The 23,328-nt window shown below is 38.8% G+C and overlaps 1 protein-coding gene across 1 annotated transcript in view; it reads right to left on the bottom strand.

Moving 5' to 3' along the window:
* ARHGAP15 (Rho GTPase activating protein 15) overlaps window positions 1-23,328 on the bottom strand; it is a 320,720-nt gene that overhangs the window by 53,183 nt on the left and 244,209 nt on the right. Inside the window, exon 12 of the mRNA XM_054515336.1 lies at window positions 5,200-5,334. Coding sequence (XP_054371311.1) covers window positions 5,200-5,334 — 135 coding nt within the window. The remainder of the gene's footprint in view (window positions 1-5,199; window positions 5,335-23,328) is intronic.

Below are 23,328 nucleotides of genomic sequence, written 5' to 3'. Positions count from 1 at the left end.
AGACCAGTGTCACAGACCAGCAAAACCGTAAAAAAAATTGTATCTAGCAATTTTTGCTAACCAAAATTTACAAAACTCTATCATGTCTAAGATGCTAAATAACCATCTTCAGTTTCTGTAATAGTAGGGTAACACATAACATTGTAGGATTGATAGGAATGACATTGAGAATTCTGCTTAGCATGCACCAGGAGACCTTAATTGATATATCGAAAGGATATGTGTGAAATCATTTGAAAAAAGTGTTAATGGTCTATCAGAGCAATCACAGAAAAAAAAAAAAAATCCAGATCTCGAAAAAACAAAAATTAAATGAGTATCTAATGTGGACCTTCGGTGGTGTCTAGGCACTTAAATTCTGCAAAACTTTATTCAGCTGCCATCTATCCCTGAAGGTGCATAGGCTAATTAGGTACTACAATTGTGACCTTTGAGCATCTTTAGGTGCCTATGGCTCTGATTTTCCCCAGGCAAAGAAATGCTTCCTTTCTTGTCAGGGCTGAAAATCCTGAGCTCCAGAAAGGGGGGATGGCTTTGTCTAAGTGTCTGGGGGGAGCTTGATCCTTGGGGGGACTGCCAGGACTGAAGCCACATATGCTGACTGGATCTGGTGCCATAAAAACCATAGAATCCTAGAGTGATTTGGGTTGGAAGGGACCTTAAAGATCACCTTGTTCCATCCCCTGCCATGGGCAGGGACGCCTTCCACTATCCCAGGTTGTTCCAAGCCTTGTCCAACTTGGCCTTGGACACCTCCAGGGAGGGGACATCCAGAACTCTCCTGGCAACCTGTGCTAGGGCCTCACCCTCACAGGGAAGAATTTCTCCCTAATATCTAAGATAAACCTACTCTCAGTTTAGATCCATTCCCCACTGCCCTGTAAAAAGGCTCTTGTAAAAAGTCTCTCCCTGTTTTTCTTGTAGTCTCCCTTCAGGAATTTGTCCTTTCTCCAGAGATCTGGTGGTGGGTGTGGACTCCACATTTTCTGTTCCACACACTGAGACCTGAGACATATCAGGCTAGGGATTCCACTTGAAAACCTGCAAGTCAGATTTTCAACACTACGTTTTTTTTTAATTAATCTCATTCCTCTGTTCATCTGTCTCAAGTGGGAGACCCACTGCAGTAACTGATACATTCATTCAGAAAACTGTCTGCAGGAACTGTAATTCGGCAGAAGGATTTCTATTTAGAGTATGTATATATATATAAATATACTCACATCTGCCTCTGTGTGTGCATTTTAAACAATAAATCTCCTATTTATCTACAGTGCTTATGTGGCACCTATTAAATTCATATTAGAGATAAGGAACTGAAATGAAGGCATAATCACTAGACCTCATTGAAAAAAATCTTTCCAATGTAGTAATCTTTCCAACCTGTTGCAGAGAAAATCAAAGACCTGAACCCAAGCCTCCCAAACCAGAGACAGATGTTGCAGCTTTGGGAACTGGGTGGAATTTTCCTTTGTGGAATATCAGTGAGGTTTTTTCGTAAGTGCAGTTGGACAGATGCACTGTCTGTACAGATGTACAGTCTATACAGCTTGCTCCAGCTGAAAAGATCTGGAAGGACTGGTGGATATTTAAATATTTCCTGTGCTGCAGATATCAGCCCTCACTGCACTGTAGTAGAAATTTCTTTTTCTCCATGCCTTTGCCTGAGACATTTCAAGAAAACTAGTTCAGTCAAAATAAAGATTTAGAATTAGCTACCACATTTACCTGTTAACATTTCTAAACAGATTTTAGGGATAGATTTCAGTGGCTGAAGCCCTGGCAAAAGTTTGTATGGTTATGAAGGCTGAATTCTGTAAATACGGTGATTAAGTGTTTCAGTTCTTGGCATTTCTACCACCTTACTCACATGAAGCACAATTTTACTTGCAGACAATCTGTTGAACTACGTCTGTTGATCGTCCAGAAAATCAATAGAACTATTTGTGGTACTGAGTAATTTAAGTGTGGCTGAACCTGATTTCATAGCAGCATTTGGGCACACTTTAGAAGTGCATATTTCATCCAAAATAATACAAAATGACTTGCCAGTAATACCAGACAAACTCACAGGATAAAAAAAACCAAAACACCCTACTTTCTAAATCCTAGGAAACAAAATTACTATTGGGCCAGAGGTCTTGTGGACTTCCATTTATAAATTCCCTGATATAAGCCGTATGGACAGGTATTATCCAACCTCAGCCTGGCAAGCAGAATTCCGAGATTCTTCTAATTATCTTCTAATATTCTGGTCACATGTAAATTTTTCTAACAGTATGGCCATATCTAAAGTTAGTTATAGGGGAAATTGAAGGTGGAGAGCAAGGGCTTTGCATAATACATAGTACTGCAAAGTTTTGTTCCCATGCACATAATTAACATGGCAGCAGCATCCAGGAAAATTGACACTAAGCTTGCTACGGAATTTTCTCCACGCAGTCTTTACAATATTATCAGAACAAGGAGTCCACCACACCTCTTGGGTTCTAATTCCTCCCGAAACCTCGAGCTAAAGAACTACATCCCCATAAGTGTTTTTGGGAACTTGTCACTGCCTTCTACATGAAGGTTTTTAGATTCCCTTATTCTTACACTACCTGTGCAAGGCTCTAAGGAGTCTCCAGTGCTGGGATATAATCAGCATGACAATCTGTGAATCAAGTTGTTTTCTTTCTGGCATTATCCTAACTGTACTGCACACCCATCGCTGCATGCTGTTAATATAATTCTAATTTTTTGAAGAATGGTCTCTTTTTCACAACAAACTGGAGAAGGGAGGAGATATTGTAGCAGCTCAGTACTGACCAGGCAAATTAATTAGTGCAAGTAGCCAAACAATCATCTGCAATGGAAATGATACTGAAGAAAAGAGATTTTTTACTTTGCCTCAAGACTATTAACATACAGAAGAGCTCCAAAAACACTGAAAACACCTAATTGTTGTTTATAGACATTTTTTAAGTAGACTTGGTGAGAATACGGATTTGTAGATCCTGTGGCAGTAAAGGCCAAATAAAGAGAAGATTGATTGGAAGTCGTAGCTTACTTTAGACAGTTGGATTAGGCAGAAATCACCCTGATGTGCAGTAAAGCAAGCAACAAGAATTAGGGGTTTGAAATAGTGCGAAGCACGTCCTAGAGTGCTAGCATTTCCTTCCTTGGAATAAACTGTCTTAAAATCCCTCTATAAATGACTGTTCATTAGCCTATCAATGTGTATAATGGCTCTCAAAATCATAATAAGAATTAATAATAGTTCAAATAGCAGAAAGGGACATTAATTTCTTCACTCATGAATATTAATGCTTTAGTAGACAGTCTCTTCCCGACATGCTTTCAAACTTAATTCACAAGCCTACAACCGATTACCTGGTACTTTCACTATCAAAAACATCCCCATTGGGCCACCAAAAGATGTCAATCACCCTGACCTGGACACTAGCAGAGAGGCTGAGGGAAGAAGACAACAGGAGTGGGATCATGGTGTGCTGATATCTTTCTTCAGAGTACAATAGTGTTTGCAAGAGATGCCCCAATGGACAATGAAAAAGGGATAAGAAGGAGGATGAATATGCTTAGCCCCCGAAGACCAGAATGATGGTGGGTTGTAATGGCAGAAGATAGACCACAGAATTACTGGATTGTTGGGGTTGGAAGGGATGTGTGGGGATCCCCCAGTCCATCCCCTGCTGCCAAAGCAGTCACCAAGAGCAGGTGACACAGGAGGTTCCAGACAGGGAAACTCCGTGAACTCCTTAGGCAGCTGTTCAGTGCTCTGCCATCCTTGATGTGAAGTTGTTCCTCAATATTAAATATTAGACTGCAGAATTAACTGCATAGGAGGTGTGGATGATCTGTCAGGCTGTGGCCCACGAGAGGACACCTCATCTCCTCCTTTCCAAGAGGCAGAGCAGATGGATGCAAAACCACCTGAAGGGCATGTTCAGGTGCTGGTGCTTCAATGAGCATCTTATCCCAAGGCATCACAGAAGCTGAACAATAAGAAATTCTTTATTGTTTTTCCCTCTTAGCACTGCAGACGCTGTGCAACAGGAACTTAAACTTGAGAGATGATGTTCCCCACCTGATTTCCTTTGGAAGGAGAAGGAAGTAAGCTGCCAGGAGTAAATTTCAGGTAATTTAACTGCACTGCACCTCCAAATAACTGAGCAGGGAAGGATCTTATGAGATGTATTTAACCTCATTATATCTGATGCTGGGTCTTGAAAAGCTTTAGTTGAACTAAAGACTCTTATGAATATAAAATCAAAGTGAGCTGTACATTAAGGGTTTCGTATTCCCCGACAGCTGCGCATGTGCACACCCAGCTCTCATTAACAGCAATGGCAAAAATGTGTGCCCATCACTCAGAAATCAGACCTCTGAGTACTTTGTTGGGTTTGTTTTTTTCCTAGAGATTTTCTCTATTGGATCTTTAATTAATCTCCTGCTCAGCTTTTTTCCCTTTAAGCTCTCCCTCTCCCTCCCCCCCTTTCCAACAGGAGCAAACCCCCAAATCACTGGGTTTTTTTTGTCAAGTTTTCCAAGCTGATACAGTTTTACAAAATGCACCTGCATATATTAAATACAGGGAGGGTTTGCAGCACATAAACCACAGAGACGTGGAACGGAATAAATGCCTGGGACTTCGAAAATACTTTTGCTGCCTGCCAACTTTAAACAAAAAAATAATAATCTAGCAAAGGTAGATATGAAAATGAGAACATGAATGTTTTTGCATTCTTTTTGTGATCACTGCAAGGCAAGAGTCTGCAACCTTGTGGAACAAAACACACGCATTTCATTCTGATTAACATAAAGACAGCCCCTTCTAACATGATTCACAATTATTAGTCTCTCTCTTGTGTTTGGGGATATATGGATTATCAGCCTAGCATATTTTGAATACATACACATTTTAATTTCTTTCCTAAACCATTTTAGGCACCACAGTCAAAATGCAGAGACAAAATTTACAGATCAACAATTTGATTTTTTTTTTCCCTCTCTACAGTTAAACACCTAAACGCTGTAAGAGATAAAAGGCAGTCCCAAAAAACCAACAAAAAGCCAGGATCACGGATAATGGAAGGTAAGTCAGATTTGAGATGCCCCTGCTCTTCTATTTTTTAAGTTTATTATTATTTTAATGTAACAGGCTATTTCACTAGCTGCTACTGTATGTGATGTACTTACTTATCGCCTCCACAAACTGTTCAAATAAGGAGTATGGGAACAGCGGCTCAGGCAGCTCTCTGAAAAACATCTTGAGTGCTCCGGTGACAACGTGGATGTCCTCCCACTGGCTGTCGTCCAAATTCAGCTTCTCTTCTGGGAAAACACGAGGAGAAATGGAACAACTGGTTTTAATGAAACAATTACAAGACACTAATTATTATGTTAATGTTTGCCTACTATCATCAGCAACCGTTAACAGCCTTCTGCACCTAGAGGTTTGGTGCTGTGCATGTTTTTTTTTTTTTTTTTCCCTTTTTTTTTCTTTTTTTTTTTTTTTGTAGGAAGAGAACATTTTCAATGGAATACCATCTGTAGGAATGCAGCTAACAAAAAAACAAGAGACACAAAGAGACAGTACCATTGACACAGTATGTCAGATACATTTATTCCCATAATGCATCAGTATGAAAATTAGCATCACAGCTCAACATGATTCAAAGCTATTTGGTTTTGAGGCCGAGGGGCTAAGAGTTGCCAACGATGGACGGCTCAAGGGACCGGCCTAAAGGCCTTGCTGAGCCAACAGGAGACATATGCTAAACATGGCAATAGAAAATGAGTTATTGCTTTACATGTGTTAGCCTTGCTATGTACAAGGGAATAATGGGGAACGCTTTTCTCCTTTTTTTTTCTTTTTTTTTCTTTTTTTTTTTTTTTTTTTGCCTGAATGTAATGTCAGCAAGGAATAGAAGACTGTGAGAGAAAGGATATTAATTCCTTCTTACTGCTTCAAAAATATTTTGTTTGGTTTTCATCTCTGGGAGGAAGATTTGCCCAGCAACAATATTAGACAGACCCCTGTTGGCCTACCTAGGCTATGCAAAGCTGTCAAAAATGATAACACACTAAAGACAAACCACAAGTGCCTCCAAAACTGTTTTGCAAACAAAAAAAATGTTTTCTTTTGAAGCTTGACTGAGCTAAGGAATTTAAATATAAAAGAAACTAAATGCTAAAATAGAGTTTCTAATAAAAATAAAACAAGATTGGGTGATTATTCTATTTTTCTTTGAGTTTGTTTTTCTGGGTTTTTCTCTTTTTAATTCTAGAAGAGTGATACTGTTAGAACATAATAAACAGTGAGATCATAATCCGTATAAAACTCAAGGAAAGAGCAAATCTTTATTAGTCCAAATTAAAATGATACAAAATAACACACACTTTCTCCAAGTTCTGTTACTCCAAAAATGGAGTTTGCTTTTTTTCCCCCATGTGCTATGATTTTCTCTTTTAGAAAATTTCAGTCTGAATGCAAGTCAGGGACCAACCATGAAAACTGCTGAACAAATTTAATTTGAAGCAACATAGTCCTGAAATGTTTTGCTAAATGTCACTGAAATTTCATGTGTAGCAATTCAGTGGGCTTCAAGAGCAACCTCTTTACTGAACTGCTGCTAAACAAAATGGTAAAATCATTGGAGACGCGTGGACACCCCCAACACCAGATCCCCCTACTGTAACGGTTTTCTCTAGTTTTGGGCAGAAAATCTTATTCAAAATGGAGTCATCTTTCAACTTTTATTTAATAAATGTTATTAAATGCTTTCAAAAATTCTGGATTTGGGAGATGCATACAAATAAAGAATGAACCCAGTTCCTTAACTTGGAGTAATGTGAGACAAAGCTGTAACAAAGGCAGACTCGTGCATTTCATTTAGATGTCTTGCTTCCTTCTTTGGTTTCAAGCCTCCCTTTTTTTTTTTTTTCCTTTCTTTCTTTTTTTCCCATTCAATTACCTCAATCATAAAAGTAATGATTTGATCTCAAATGAGTTACCAGAGGGGATCTTCTTTAGACTCTGAGATCATATTTGATTGATCGTATTTCAACAATTAGCCTTTTATTTTGCCACACACTATTGAACTAGATCGACAGCATCTTAGCAGGCCAGCTTTAAACAGTCAACTGCTAACAATAGCATCAAAAAGAGAGACCTGATGGGGTTTACTGTCACTTTAAAGAACAGGGTGGGTTTTCACATTGTTGAAATCTGTCAGATATTTTGAAATGTCCCTCTCACTATGGTGCCACACCCCCTGCGTGCCCTTATAATAAAATTGGTTTTACTCCTGATTAAATCATTTTCTCCCTACCCACTACCATACTTCTCATAATGGACCTGTGTGCTCTACAGCTGGTGTTCTTCCCATGGTACCAATTCTTACTTTATCTTTTAAGCACTTTGCTGCTAAGATCTCATGCAGAGTGCTTATGTTTTGTTAAGAGCTTCATTCTTAGAGAAATAGCTTAACACATGTTCTAAAAATGTTGTACAACTTATTGCTTAAAACACATTTAGAAAATGTATAAGTACTGTAGCTTTGGCACAGAACTTTAAGTAGAAACCTTAAAAAAAAAAAAAAAGAAACACAACTTGTTTTTGCCATGCATTTGTCTTAAATGTCTAAAGTGGAATGCTTGACTTCTAAGGCTTTATAGAGACTTATCTTACCAGATTTTTGCACCATTTCCAGCTCTTCAAGGAAACGTGTTAGGAATGTATCATCGTGAAAGCAAAGGGTGTCAATTTTCCCTCTAGCAATAAGAGAGTTTTTAAAAATGTTTGCTAGAAGGAACAAATGCCAAGTCAAAAAAAAAAAAAAAAAAAGAAAAAAAAAAGGAAAAAAAAAAGGAAAAGAAAATAGAAGTCCATTCAGTGTAAGACTCTCATTTGGTTCCCACTGGTTGGAATCTCTCATGCCATGGCAAAAGGGCCATAAGCAAACACACACACACATTTCAGGCTGGGTTTAAGGGGAGGACCTGGCTTTTTGGCTTTACTCAGACATATTTCTTACTGGGGTATTTTGCTTACATAAAGATTAAGTCCCAAATCTGGTATTTAAACTTGACAGTCAAGGACTGCTTTCAGTCAGGAGATACTGTATCTGGGAAGATGCTCAAAATCTCACAGTCCTAAAAATTTGCTTTAACTTGTCAGTAGTATTTGATTAGTTCAACCATCACTGCCAGTTGATATCATATATCTTAGATACAGACACAAATATGCCCAGAAAATCCCATAAAATTTATGCTAATACCCAGGCTGAAAATATAAAGACCACATTAAGGGGAAAAAAATTGTGTGGGCACTTGTCAAGGTTATTAGTTTAAAAAAAAATCGATACACAATACATTTGTGAAGGGAACGTGTGTTTCACTGTGTTATTATTCAGCCTTTTCAACAATTCACATTTTTAATGGCACTTGTAATGTCTGCAGTGGAACCAAACAGGAGATCAGCTTTGGTTTAAGGGTGCTGTTCTGAGGTTCAGAAAGGAAGAAGGTAATCTATGCAAAGATCAGCTAAAGACAGGGTGAAAAAAATAAAAAATATGAAAATCAACCAAAGCTGTAGAGAGAGCTGAGTTTTGAAAGAAAATGGATGTGGCTCCTCTAACCACATGCCCTGCCTGGTATGTAGACTAATCTCTAGGAGCAAAATGCAGTCATTTGAGAGCCCTGCTCCTTCACTTGTCTTTTCAGATAATTCATAGCTTGTATTTTCCCAGCTTTAAGCTGTCTCCTGCCCATGCTGCCATCACGTGCCAGAGCTCCACCTTCAGAGGTTTTTGCCCCCTTTGAGCAGTCCACATTCCTGCAGCTCATGGATGACCACAAATCATGTGGGAAGCAAGTCCTGCAAACCCAGCTGGCAACGCCTGGTCTGCTGTGGGGGCTGTGCCCTCAAAAAACTTCCTAAAACCATTGGAGATTCAGGGTCTTTTTGGGTCTCATACTGTGATCCATTTGCTGGTGTTGCTGACTTTTCCATCATTTCCCTGCTGGTGGCTGCTACACAGCAGTACTGGGATGAAAATTTGGCATTTGGGTAAATCAACCCCCAGCTCCAGTGTGGGAAACCTCCAAGCACTGGGTTTTTATCCCAGTGTATAAGCTGAGGGAGATCTCCCCTGGAGAAAGTCTTCCATGGCACTGTTAAATAATCCCTACCATCTCCCTCACAACAAAATCATTGCAGAAGAGCTGGATGTGCACAAAGAATTCCCAGTTGGCTTGAATCCTGGGAAATTTTTTGGACTCACTCATCCAATAGGAATTTTACTACTGAGAGATCCAAAACAGAGTCCTGCGGTTGAAAGAGGAAAAGAAAATTCCTCATGCAAACACCAGGAAAAGACCAACTGACCAGTGTCATTCTGCTTTTTTCAACTTGAAGAACCTTGTGTGAAATTTGAAGACACCTCTTTTTCCTTTTTTTTTCTTAATAGCTATATTCATCAAAAATATTTTCCTGATCATTCACGGTCTTCACTAGGAAAAAAAGGAAAGAACAGACTCAAGCAGAAGTTCTCCATGTGCACCAGCACAGATCTTCATCACAAAATCCCTTTTTAAGGGCTGTTCTCATGACTGACAGCACAAACACAAATTTATACACTGGAAGGGGTGTGTGTTCCATTGCTGTACCTGCATTTTCCAAGCCGCAGCCTTTCTGATCACCAGCGCACAGACAGAGCAGCATTCTTGGGACAGACAGCTTCTTTCAAACACTCAATTTAGAGCAGAAATTGAGCACAGAGATGTCCAGACATGACAACAATGGGATGATGAGAGGTGGTGAAGATTGTTTCTTACTCTATGGCCAAAAGCTCAATCCTTTGGTGAAACAGCACAAGATGCTGAGCTTCCTGCCCTGAAGTAAATCCTGCCCTGACATTGCAGTCTATATACACTCTCCAAAGTCCATAAAGCCCTGAAACTTCTATAAAATAGCACAACTCTTGTCAAGCAATAAATCCCTCATTCAGGTGGATTTTTTTGAGTTCCTGTCTCCTTTGCTAGGTTTGGGAGATCCATTGTCCTGCCTGAACTCAATGCACAGCCCTTCACCTCCAAGAGTGTTTAAACAAATCAAGGAAAATGTCAGCTAAGCAAATCATTACATTTTGTCTGCAATGGATTTCTAAACAGCCTTGTCTGAATCCATCCAATGCTAGCACTGATGACTTACAAGGGATATAGTCAGCAAAAGAAAGCTGTGTGCTTTTCTCCTCCTCTGCTAGAGGAACCTGGCATGCCCTCTCAACAGAAAATTTAAGCTGTGATATTACAGTGCCCGAACATGTGTTTATTATTGGAGTGCCCATTTCCATGAAGTCCAAGCACAAATTACTGAGCAACTTCAGCTAAAATGCAGAACATCTCTGTGTGCACCCAGAGTGCTGCTTATTCCAGTCCTCCCAAATGACAGTTCTCTGACCTGGGGGCATGCTGGAACAACCAAGTCCTGCTAACTTAAACCTCAGCCTATGCCAGAAAAAGAAAAGGTTTCTGTACTTGGGCACACTGGCTCATATTCATCCTCATATATTTCCACAAAGCCCAAATAGTAAGAGAGGGATGAACTGTCTCATTGTTTCTGTGGAAAAGATCCAGTACATTTGAGGAGTTCAGGGGTGGTATGTGATGAAGGCACTCAGAGGAGTTCAAAGGTTTGGAAAAGTGGTCAGCCAGTGATGCCACAATGCCAGGGAAATTTCTACACTATCACTTGCTGTTTAGAACTGAAAGTATAAAAATATGCAGTGGTATTGAAAGAACAATACTTTTGGCAGCCAGAAACAGGTATCATCACCAAGGTACTCACATGTTATTCACTGCCAATACCTGCTACAAGCTTCAATGACAGATATTAGTTTTGACTTAGCATATTCTATCATCGTGATCTGAAGCAATAATTACTGTGATGGGATTATAATTACAAGTACTTTTAAAATTCATTAAATTTAGCTGAATCAACTATTCTGTATGGGAAAGGGAATGATTTTAAAGAGAGGTTATTTCCCCTCAGAATGCAGCTGAAAGCTCCCTAAGAATAAACAGACCACCTGTTTACAGATCAACATACTCCTGCCAGACTCTCTTGGAGGTGACTTGTAAACAAAGAGTAGGAGCAGGCAGACACAGCCTAAGCATGGGGACCTGCAGGGCCTGATCACTCCTTCTTTTGGGGCCAGAAACAGTCAGGTACTGCCCAGGGTTTAAAAAAAGGGACAAGAAAGGAGCATGGAAGAATTCCCACCCAGCCCTTACCCTCCCACAGGGCACCAAGGCTGCCCAAACACCAGGAAGGGGCTTGGCAGACTTTCTGCAACTCACAGGAATTAAATGTCTGCGCTGAGGGGAAATTACATTTGTTTTACAGTGCTGAGATTCTGTCCTCTATCTAATTCTCTCTCCTTACTTATTGCACAGTAACTTCAGCTCCTTCTTAATAGTTAAAGCACACTTTATTTTTTCTGTTTATTCTTCCCTCTTTATCTTGAGCTGGGCTAATGTCTACATAACAAAAAATATCAAATGCAGAGCAAAATACCAAAATACTGGTCTAATACTTGCTTAGACCAGTAACTTATTCTCCAGGATACATTTTGCTGTTCAAAGGGAAAAGTCCATTCTAAATTCTGCTTTTGACTTGATTGATCTTCCCCTCTTTGCTGTGCATTGTGTATATATACATTAGTCAAGGTAAATATCTGCCTTCCAACTTCAAATCTGTTATTAACATTTTTTTTTATTGTGTAATTGCTCTCCAGTAAGCTTCTCTGCAATCTAATTTTAGGAGTTTTATCTTTTTTTCTTCCCCATTTACAGTCTGATCTTTTATCAGATTTATGTGTATCAGTGTCCGCAAATCTACATTTTAAATAAATTGAATGCTCTGAAGATCTAATACAGAAAGGAATTGGACAATGACTCTCTGTCCCATTTTCATACTTCAAAAATATGTTCATATTCATATCTTTTTAATTGTGCTACTAACTCAAAGTGCTTTAGGATTCTGTCATATAGCTGCTCTGTTCTTCCCCTTCTTGCTGTTTCTAACACTGCTTCTATTTCCATTCTTGTCAAAAGCCTTTTCATAGTCCAAAAATCTGTACACAATGTTTTGTAATATTTGGCAGACTTATCTGAAACCTAATTCACTGCCTTCTTGTGATTCATGGGTCATAAATTATTTCATATGTAATGTACCCCAAAGGGTAAAAAAGTCTTTGTATTAAATTTCAACCAGACACTTTAAGGGAGAGGAAAAAATAAAGGGAAAAGAGTATTTTTGAGAGAGTCTGCAAAGATCTGACCTCAATATATTGTCTAGTGTGTTGTCTTCCACAAATGGCATCTCAGTATCCTTTAGTAAATATAAGATTTCAACATGCTACAAGCAAAAACACTCTGCTGTAGTGTGGGTTTGCTATGGACAACTTTAAAGGAAAGGAGAAATACAAAATATGAAGCACTGGATCAGACGAGTGATGCATTAAATCAGTCCTGTCTCCAGTGATTGTTAAACTGAAGGGGTCTGCATGAAAACAATTCAAAAAACAAGAATACCACCCAATCCTGACTTGTTGCACACAGCCAAATATATTATTGTGACTGACCCCAGTAACAATGAGCTTGTGCCTCAGTGAGTGAGTTTCAATAATCAAAGGAAATAATTAACAAAACAATAAAGATCATTATAACTTCCTCTATGTAAATGACTTCCAAATGTAAATAGATCAAAGCTCAGGCTAAAATTAAGCAATTCCCCTAGTCCTCCTACAATACTAGAAGGGAACAAACATATACAGTTTGTTTACAGCTATAAGGATTATCAATGAAACATTATTTGTTGTTTTATTAGAAAAATAGAAATCTAAACATGTCTCAAAGTGCTATTCACATAATCCTCATTTCTGTAACCTCATTTATTTTGATGGGACTATTTCCAGGGATACAGTTTACCCACACATGTGAATCTCTGTTCTCACACCTTGTTGTTTTTAGGATGTCCAGACAATAAATTTGACATTTTTATTTTTTAATGAATGGGCTCTTTGAAGCAGAGCATCTGAAAGAAGTATTCTTACATGAAATCAGGTGCACACAAGCTCTGTAGATGTCAAGGACAAAACACTTTATTTTGTATAGAATTCATCTTTTGGTTTGCTAAAGTCAAAACACTTCTGTTCATCAGAACTTTTATAAAGGACTGTTTCATAATATGAATCCATTTGGATTATCTGACCAAAGATAAGACTTCAATGGACTTACTATATCATTCACCACTGTACCAGTGCCACAAAAGGGAATTACAATTAATTGGATTATGTTGGTCTCCACCCGCTGATTGTAGAAGAGAAAGTCTGAAACTGTAACTATTTCAAACAGACCATATCTCTCATCAACCATGGGATTTGGGCTTTAATTTACCAATAAAGCTTAATTTCTTCTCTATATTCTCTTCTGGTTAGGAAGAGGTCATTTAAACACTTTATTCAAGTTCTTCAAAAAGAAAGGACAATTTGTTAAATACTTTCAAACTAGCGCTTTAATGCTTGCACCTTGCCTTTAGGAATTCCTTGGTTTTTTTCCATGAGCAATAAAGTAAGTTGCCTTGAAAAACCCAAGACCAAAATCCAGGACTGCATTTGGGTAATAAGAACAATTCAGCCTTCACCTCCCTTGGTTCAGTTCATGAAAACTTGGCTGAGATTGTTACCTAACAATTTGTTAAGTTTTACAGTGAACAGAGAATATCACTTCACCTCATGGACAGACAGGAGGCAGTGAGAGTTTTCCATAGCAGAGCACTATGTTAGATGTAGGTTTGTCTGTATGGAAAGTTACAAATTACACCAGGAAAGGTAAAGGTATGAATATATACATTTGATAAAATTTTATAAATATAAATTATAAATTATATTAGCTTGGAAATAATCATGTTTCACAATGCAGGTAACTTCAACTACATTAATTAATGTGACTTACATGCTAAAACCCAACAAAAATACCATTCTGGTATGTTCACAAGTATGTACAAATATATATATATACATATTTGTATGTATTAACATATCTATATTTGCTAATATATTATATTTTTGCTGATGGCTCTGCCTCAAAGCCATTAACATTTTTTTTCACTACCCTTACTGGAAGGTTATTTCAGTGCCTAATTCCTTCAAGTTGCCAGACTAAATTATTCAACTTTATATACTTTAAAAATAATTATTAATATCAGTAATGCTTGCTTTGATTTTTTTTTTAATTTTTTGTCAAACTTTCGCATTCGGTTTAAGGAATAAAAAGTCTTCAGTCAACTTACTTCAAAACCATGTTGCTTAATTCACATTTGCATTACTTTTTGCTAATATCTGAAGCTCTAATTCCGTTCCCTGGATATTAGCTGGGACTAGCTATGCTGTTAAAGATAGGAATGCTTCTGAGTACTTACTGAATCAGGGCATATGAGATGATAATTGTATGTGTTTAAAACAAAACTTTAAACAGGAGGGGATTATATAAGTTGCTAAAACAAATATATCTTCAAGTGCACTGAAGGACTTTTAAATGTTAACGAAATGTCCTTTGATAATAATAGTGCTAATAATAACATAAATTTTCAAATATTTTTACGCGTTTTGAGAATCACATGTTACCCTGAATGTGGAAGGCTCTTGGTAAGTGCACTTTTTTCATACAAACTCATCAGCTTCGGGGTTCCATCCACTCTGAAGTCACACCAGTGTATCCTGTCCTGATCCAGGCAGGGGTTATCCTGCCCATTTCAGCTTCTTTTGCACAGAGCTGGCTTACAAACATTAACGTTTTTGTGTAATGCATTTTTGTGACAGCAAAAATAACTTTTGTTGGAGGAATAGGATGACTCTGCAAATGTGGAAGCCCGAAGTGTCTGAACAAACCTGTGTCCATGAAACCCATGGAATCACATGACTGGTGGGATACAGAGCTGCATACACAGCAACACTTGAGACCTTGCCCGGGTAATTTTGAACTGGAATTTTGGGGCCAGCGTGGGCTTAAAATAATCTCCCCCCACCTTTCCACGTGCAATTCCACGTGTCATTCCATAGCTTCTCCCACTGAGCCTCAGGAGATGCAGGAACACCCTGGGGCACCGGCAAACACGCCTGGCAGTGCCTGCGGTTCCTGCTTGGCAGGGAAGGGGTGCGATGAAATTCAGGTGACTCACGTCACAGTGCTTTCCATTTCCCACATAGCCTCCCGTGGGGAGGAGACAGCGGCGCCTCCTGCATCCACCAAATCCTTGCTCACCTCACACCCTTCCCTTTACCTCACGTACACATTGGCATTTTGCGTTTTCATTTTCTCCGTGGTAGAGCCCAGAGCAGATTTGCCACATTGCCCCTTGATTTGTGCCTCCCCTTCTCTTTTCCAGGGTTTATCTGGATGCGTATCCTAATTGTTAATGCTTCCAGTTCCTCTCATTCCAGCCTCAACTTACAGGCATATATTACAGGAGGGCAAGGGTATGCTTCAAAACAGTTTTAGAACTTCACAGTACATGGATTTTTCCTGTTCTACAAATTAGTCTTGTGAATGGACTTGTAATAACGAGGATTTCAACATAAAATAAGAGATTTTCATGTCTTTGGTTCCTTGAGACGCATTCAGGTCCCTCCCGTGAGAAATATATTAAAATATTGATTAGATTAGAGCAACATTTCAAATAAATGGAGATTTATACTTCCTTTTGGAGACAGAATCTTATAAAAAAGTTTCAAGGCATCACACAACAAAGCCGTTGACAAGAAAGATAGCATCTGCTTTCCTGGCTATTCAAGCTGAAGTTTTTCATTCTAAATGCAGGCAATGTTTCCAAAGTTAACATAATTAACTCACGACAATCCTGAAACATCATAATATAAGATACAGATGGAAATTCAAAGCTTTAAAAATGTCATATAACTGCAAGAGGATTACCATTTTTTAACAGCATGAATCTGAATACTAATTAAAACAGGTGGTTTTATTTCAAACACTTTTGCCCACTGTGGCACTACCGGGTGGGTTATTTATGTATTAATCTATTAGGAGGCATATATTGCTGGAAAATTGTGATATGCGATAATAACGAATTTAAGAGATAAAGGAATGACACTCTGTCCTGCTTCCTGAAACAATAAAAGACCAATAGTTCAATTAGTTAGCAATTTCCGTGTGACTATTTGACAGATTCTGCTAATTGTTAAGCTCCCACTAACTATTGCTTTACATAATTAATTATATTCAAACGTGAACAACAAAGACATGTGGGCCAGTTGCCCTTTTGACAATGTTTTTCGCAAACTGATTTGCTTACCAAAAATATTTTTAGAAAGAAAAGATACTAATCTGAAGTGGAAATACACATCAAAAAACGTTGAAACAGCTCTGCATTTTACCATGGTTATGAGAAAAAAATTTGGATTGTTTAACATATCATTTATGCTGCATGCATAATAGCTGAAGTCTTCTAGCAGAGATCTTTCATATTAATTTAGCATTGCATAAAATTCATAGTAACAGGTCCAAGGGTCAAGCATCATTCATCATTAGTTGAAGTGACATTTGCAACCCTTCATATAGCAGCTGCTTGAAAGGGGAAAAAAGGTATTCTTTGGGAGAATGGGGGGTAGCACACAATCCCCGCTCTATCCGCGGAAGGGAAAACAAGGTGCCACTATGTCAGCGTGGTAATGTGCTTAAATTTGGTGATGTCATTCTTCCCTAACCCCCACGAGTCACAAGGCACAAGGCAGCTGCATTCCTGAACTTCGGAGTTCGGGTGGAGATAAGTAATAACTAGATGTAAATGAATTACATTACTGCGGTTGTGAACATAGCTCTGTGCATCTAAATTATGATTTATATCAGGATCCTATCTTGTTTTTGAGAGTTTTCTACTTGTTAACAAGGCAGCCCTTGTTCTCATGGCATCCTCCAGGCATAATAGTTTCTGGGAAGCCAAATAAGATCACTTTTGAAACTGCAAGACAGCATTCCAAGACTTTGCAGCAGAACACATTGGCCAAATTAGGACTTCTGAAGACTGTTAACTAACAAATAAAATCTTTTTTTTTCTTTCTTTCTTTGTGGTATGTCTTCACTACCATAAAACATTAAGATCAGAACCGAAAATGTGAGCAATTAAAATGAAAATGTAATCATCTGCAAGAAAAGATAAATTTGTATTAAATGGCTAATACTTCACAGTCCTTTTGATATTACAAGTACTTTTTAAGAAAATATATATTTTATGTCACAGTAATTTTTATTATGTGAAACATGTGATCTCTTTGGAATTATGCACATTTATAAACCACAGTCATTAAAAGAGCATGCAACACAAAGTAGTTTGATTTTGGAGCTTTGCTAATATTTGGTGATTTTCCTCAACTTTATACCTGAAATATATTTAATTTATTTGTGTCACTAATTATCTACTAGTATTTAAAGCAGTGGAATGACCACCAACCCGGACTATTGCTTCTTCCTTAATAAGTGTAATGATTTTTACAAGGGAAACCGATGTTTTTTAAAGAGTCACTTAGAAGCACATGAAAAATGTTCAAGGACATTGCTTATTACACACTGCAATTCTATGAGCTGCTATAAATTAAACTCCCTGTCAAAACACTTCTACCAGTGAGAATTCACTTTTCTGTACTCTCCACAAGCGTTAGGGAGGAGAAGATGCACTGATCTGGCGTCAAAATAAGGTGCAAAATAGGGATTTAATGGTGACATTTCGTTATAGCCAATATCAATACTGGCCCTTCACATTGCACAGCAGCTGTGAGCCTCAGACCAAGTCCCAGAATGGTTTGCAGACCAGGTTGCTCATATAATATGTTATTTAAAATACAAGGTGGTGAGAAATACATCCCTGAATCAGACCAAAAAAACATTTTCACATAGCACCAGTGCTGCCAGTCCATTACTCCCATGTCCTCTCCATTTCCCCTGGGTTTTAATCAGTGCAGCCATTAAACACGTATGTAAAGATGTTATAGATACCAGCCAGGCAGAATGGCTGTAAAAGGAATAGAACAGCAGAGGCAAGATGACTGGCAGATAGGGTTGCCACATCCCCCTTAAAGAGACTGCTCCTTTTCCACACCTTATGTCTCTTGTACCATAAAAATATGCATAGATGTATGTGGGAGCATCATAGCAGATTTCTTGGGATGCGTGCCATGCATCTGAGCTCCGAAGCTGGCTCAACGTTGTCACCATTAAGTCTCAGTGTACACAGCAACACTTCAATCTAATTTCAATTAGGGAAAAGTTACACAGAAACTTCTCTGAGAGTACCCATGACCCTACACATAAATACCAATTAAATTCAGTATCATCAGTGTCTTTGCAGCGAACATTGATATCACCAGTGAGAGGAAGGAATTTAAAATGAGGCAAGGCTTGATGACATTACCTCCATCTACAAGCTCTGCCTGTGTTAACTAGTACGTCAACGATTAGTAAAACAGTGGGATTCATCTGTGAAGAAATGGGGTGAAAAGTAGAAATGACACGAAATTTTCATTGCAGGCAGTTTTTATGTGACATAAGGTAGAATATTGCATTGCTATGCAACAAAATGCTACCTGGTAAATGAGTAAAAGCTTTATCTGCTGAGAAGTTAGAGACACCAGCAGTGTTGGCAGTTGCAGCTGAGATAGCAGGAGAGCTAACTAAACTAACTAAAACTACTTCTCATACCAAAGACATATAATCTCAAACCAGCTGTTTACATGCTTTACTATCCCTCTGTCCTAAACTCAGAAAAATCTGTAGGAAAAAGGACTTTCAGTGTCATTAGGTAAGATCAGTGAGGTTGTGCCTGTTTATATGTGGATACTCAGGATACACAGGCACTGCATTTAGACTTGAGCCATTTCCTTTTGTTTGCCCATCTTTTATTTAGAAACAATGGAACAAAAAGTGTGGCAAGTTAAGGCTTTACTTCTTAACAACCACTTTTCCATTCCGAACCTAGGAGACTTCCCAAACATGCAGATTACTTGAGGGAGATAAAAATGTGCCCTTTAAGCCCTTTCCACAAAGACAACACCTCCAAAACCTGCAAGACCAGGAGGAAAAGTCATCCTGAAAGTATTAAGGCTCCTTGCACACCATCGCTCATTGGTGACTGGGAGATTTTACAGTCTTTCAAATCTTCTTTCAATCACAAGATGCCTTAAATGGACAGAAGGTCTTAAAATGTGCTCTCCATCTCCCCATTTGAGAAAGATACATTGAAGGGGGAGGGAGGGGGATTCAGGCCTCAACACAAAAAGCATTAATGCAAAGAACAGTGGGGTCTCTCCCTAATTTGACTTTCTCTACAGGTGGTCTGCAGCTGCATCCAAACAGGTTACACTACCGCCTTCCCATGGGCATTACAACAAAGTAGGATCTGTATTCACAAGAATACATTTGCTGGCATGGGCTGATTCAGGTCTAAAAATAAGAAAAAAGCATTTTTCAGTATAGCCTGAGGTAACTCTCCGCGCCAGCAGAAGACAGTAGCACTCTTGTTTCACTGGCTGTGCGTGATGATAAAGGATATCAGAAACCTACTTCATGTGACTCACCGAGGTCCACAGCCAGATTCCAATTGATTCATTTTATTTGTATTAGTTTGTTCTCCATCGACCACACAACAGGCTAGACCAAATCAATAAGCAATATTCTGTTTTCTATTGACTTGGGGAGTAATTCGCACCGGGCCCTGCGACTGCTGATTTTATAGTATCTGATTTTATAGTTCTGTATATCATCATGGAAACGGCGGGGCTCAGAGACCACTGGGAGCAGGAAGAAATGGGAAAAAATTGCAAAGGCAAGGTGAGATATTGGCTTTTAAACTATTGCACCAGCCAGAGAAGAGGTCTGTGCTGTGGGTGCAGAGGGTATTTCACCTTGTGCCTAAGGAGTTCTAAAGTGCGAACGTGCCTTTGACAGTGTGCAGAAGAGTTGCAGGGATGAGACGAACATGTAACTGTTGTGCCACACATCCAACCCTAGGACAAGTTTGTGAGGTGGTGCCAGCAGCAGCTGGTTGGGTTTGGAGAGACAGAGCTGTGACCCATGGGTTTGGCACTGCCAAAATCCCTGCTGCCAACACCAGCACAGGCAGTGGAACCTGTGTAAGTGTGAAATGGCCTCGGCAGGGCTTTTTTTTCTTAAATAGATAGTTCATGTCTGCTTATGTGGATTCCAGTACAATTCAGATAAAACACACACAGACCCTTAACCATTTTCCCTGTTTTGATTTTTTTTTCATTCCGTAGCTTGTTCACAGTACCCTGGGAGAGATATCTGCTCACGAGAAGCCTCCAAATAACTCATTTATGCGTGCCTCAATTTTTATTTTGTACTTTTTAAGGATTCCTCTTCTTGCAAGTAGTGGACAAGTTTAAATAAAAGAGCTTTTGCCCAAAACTGTCCCACACCACTTCTTCCCAATGATTTTGCTGAAATACTCAACGTTAGAGCAGGACAGCTCTCCTTACCGCTGCACAGACAGAGACAACTGGCTGTATTGTAATATCTCTCTTCCCTTAAAACTTTCCTTCTGCCCCAGGTCTCAGATTCTTTGAGCTTCTGTACCAAAGCAGAGAGCTGGCTTTTCAGTGTCTCCCATAATCTTGGCTTTTCTACGAGACAGAAAAAGCAGGCTGGGTACTGCGGTGGGTGTATGTAAGGGGTGGCAGAATACGGCCCAGTGTGTTCTTCCTATCAAATACACTTGACAAACTTTAATGAAAAGTCTTCTCTACTTCCTACTAACAGATGTTTCCAATTTTTTCTCTCTCAGCACTTTAAACCACCATCTTTAGTTTTCATGTCTAAGAGACATTATTATAGGATACATCATAATGATATACTGTACATTCATATACAGTATCCCATACAATGACTAGTTGATTTATAATTCAGATCCAATAAAGGGAAAAAATTGATTTAACTGATGACTAGTGAAATACTAAATGCATTACAATGTTTGAAAAGAACATCCTTTTCTTGCAATGCGAGTGACATAACAAAATTAAATATGGATATAAGATAATGCCCATTATTATTAGGCAAGTGGAATCAAAGGGAAGAAAAGGAAGAAAAGCAATCTCTATGGATCAAGGAATGCCTAAACTTCTTCTTCAAATGTACAAAAGCACGAAGACAAATGGAAAGATTTCACAAATAAAGTAAATTCAAATAATCTTGAATTGCAGCATAAAGTTTGTTTTCCATTTACTCGTCTTTGTCCATCAGGACTTGCAGCAGTGCTGTCACATTTGGGTACCGTATTGGGGGTAAATGTGAATCCCATGGGTCATTAACCTTTGGGTTTCTAAGCTCTGGAATAAATGTTTGTTTCCCTAAACCCATGCAGCAGCACAAAGCCACGATTTAGCCCCACATCCAAGAAATTCATACCCTTGTCCTACATCTCACCCTTTCACCCTGCAAAGCCCCAGTCAAGGCTCAGCCCCGTTTCTCACCCCATCCCAGAATACTCACACAATCAATACCGAGGCGATGCAGCCACTAACTTCCACGTCTCATTCCAGAAGCTTCACGACTGCTCCCCTTTTCCCTGTGCAGCTGTGTGGGCAAGGAGCCTGGCCAGGGGTGGTGGGGAGAGCACCAGCAAATAGGGAGCACAAAGCCAAGGTACCAGAGAGCTGCCCCAGCATTCGGAAGGGCTCCTCAACATATTGAACATTTCCAGGTCAGAAATCGAGGCCAGGCACCCCAGAAGTAGTTGGGATTTTAACTTTCTTTAAGCATCTGCTGGAAGTCAGTCACTCCAGCATTTGCACATATCTTTGTTCTTCCAGATGGGTAAATTGCTTCTAATACAAAATAACTCCAAAAGCGGCTGTGATTGCTCATACAGACTTAGATTGATGGTCAATTTTTTATAATCCTAGTGCAGTGGTTTCTCCCTGTAGGAATATGTGCATTTTGCTTCTGGAGAAGCAGTGGCAGGCAGTAATCGCTGCTGGAGCCAATGGAGTTTATTTTATTGAAAGAATCATACAGTCGTTATAACCAAAATGACACCCAAGTACTGGCACTGAGCTACACCTCATTTCACTGTTGCATCAGAAACATTTTTTAAAAGACTTCTTTAAGATATCTGAAATCACTGAAAAGTTACTGTATCTAAAAATCTTTCTGGGGTTTTAACCTATATTATGGAATTCAACAATACAGTATTAACCAGCTCAGAGAAATGCACCAGCAGAATCTGGGGGTCAGCTAATTTGTGCTTAAACACCTCCATTTGCATGTGCAAAAGTGGATAATTTTTATGCTCCTAGTTGCCCATTCATGTGTACAGATGGGTGCACCCACACATTTTTGTGGGATAATTTTTGGAAGCCTATAGAAAATATGGTCTTTAAAGATTTTAATAAGGTTGGCAAAACATACTTTTTCTGCATAACATTATGTAGTTCCCAAGTCTAAAATTACTTTGATTTAAAAATGAAAATTGGCAAGGGATTAATCCATAATATGGTCTAATTACTTTTTTCTTAAAAATTAAATGGTCAAGATCTTAACTCAGAATAGTGGTTACAGTTCGTGAACTGAAACTAAGAAACAGAACTGAATAAAGGATTTTATTAGCTGTCTAAATATGTGTTTAGCTAATAGAATCCTCTTACCTTTGGCTGAATAACAGGTATAATAATTCGGAAAGCATATTGAATTTATACATCTGAAGCATAAAGCCCTACTAATTATATTTTTATGACATTGAAATGCAAACTGGCCAAAGCTTGGAAATAAAAAGTAGATCTGACTTGCTGTCATTAGCTTGCAAAAACACATACATTAATGAACACACACAACAAATAAAGGGAGAGAAATAGAGACAGGCACAGAGGATGTCGGAAACAGATCATTAGCACATCTTTTGGCCCTTACCGATGGTATTCTTAGCTTTTATTTAACCTTTGCATTGTTTAGAATGCTGAAAGTTTAATTTTATTTAGCCAAGTGGACTCAGCTACATTCAAAGGGTGTTTGCCAGCCTGTAACATATAGGGCTTGCTGAGCACTGCTCGATAAACAGATCAGGTTTTCAGTGAGGACTGAATTTTCCCTGTCATGTTCAGCAGGAAAAAAAACAATATTAAAGCAAGGATACTTTTTCATGCTCTCTGCTATTTTATTATTTCTTTGTTTGCAGAGGTTACTTCTACAAGTAAGTAAATATCCCTGCGAATTTCTCTTTGTCCTTCATCAATCAGAACC

The sequence above is a fragment of the Molothrus ater genome, chromosome 7 (assembly GCF_012460135.2).
Source record: "Molothrus ater isolate BHLD 08-10-18 breed brown headed cowbird chromosome 7, BPBGC_Mater_1.1, whole genome shotgun sequence".
In the NCBI taxonomy this organism is placed as follows: domain Eukaryota; kingdom Metazoa; phylum Chordata; class Aves; order Passeriformes; family Icteridae; genus Molothrus; species Molothrus ater.
This window is presented reverse-complemented; position numbering and strand designations above follow the sequence as displayed.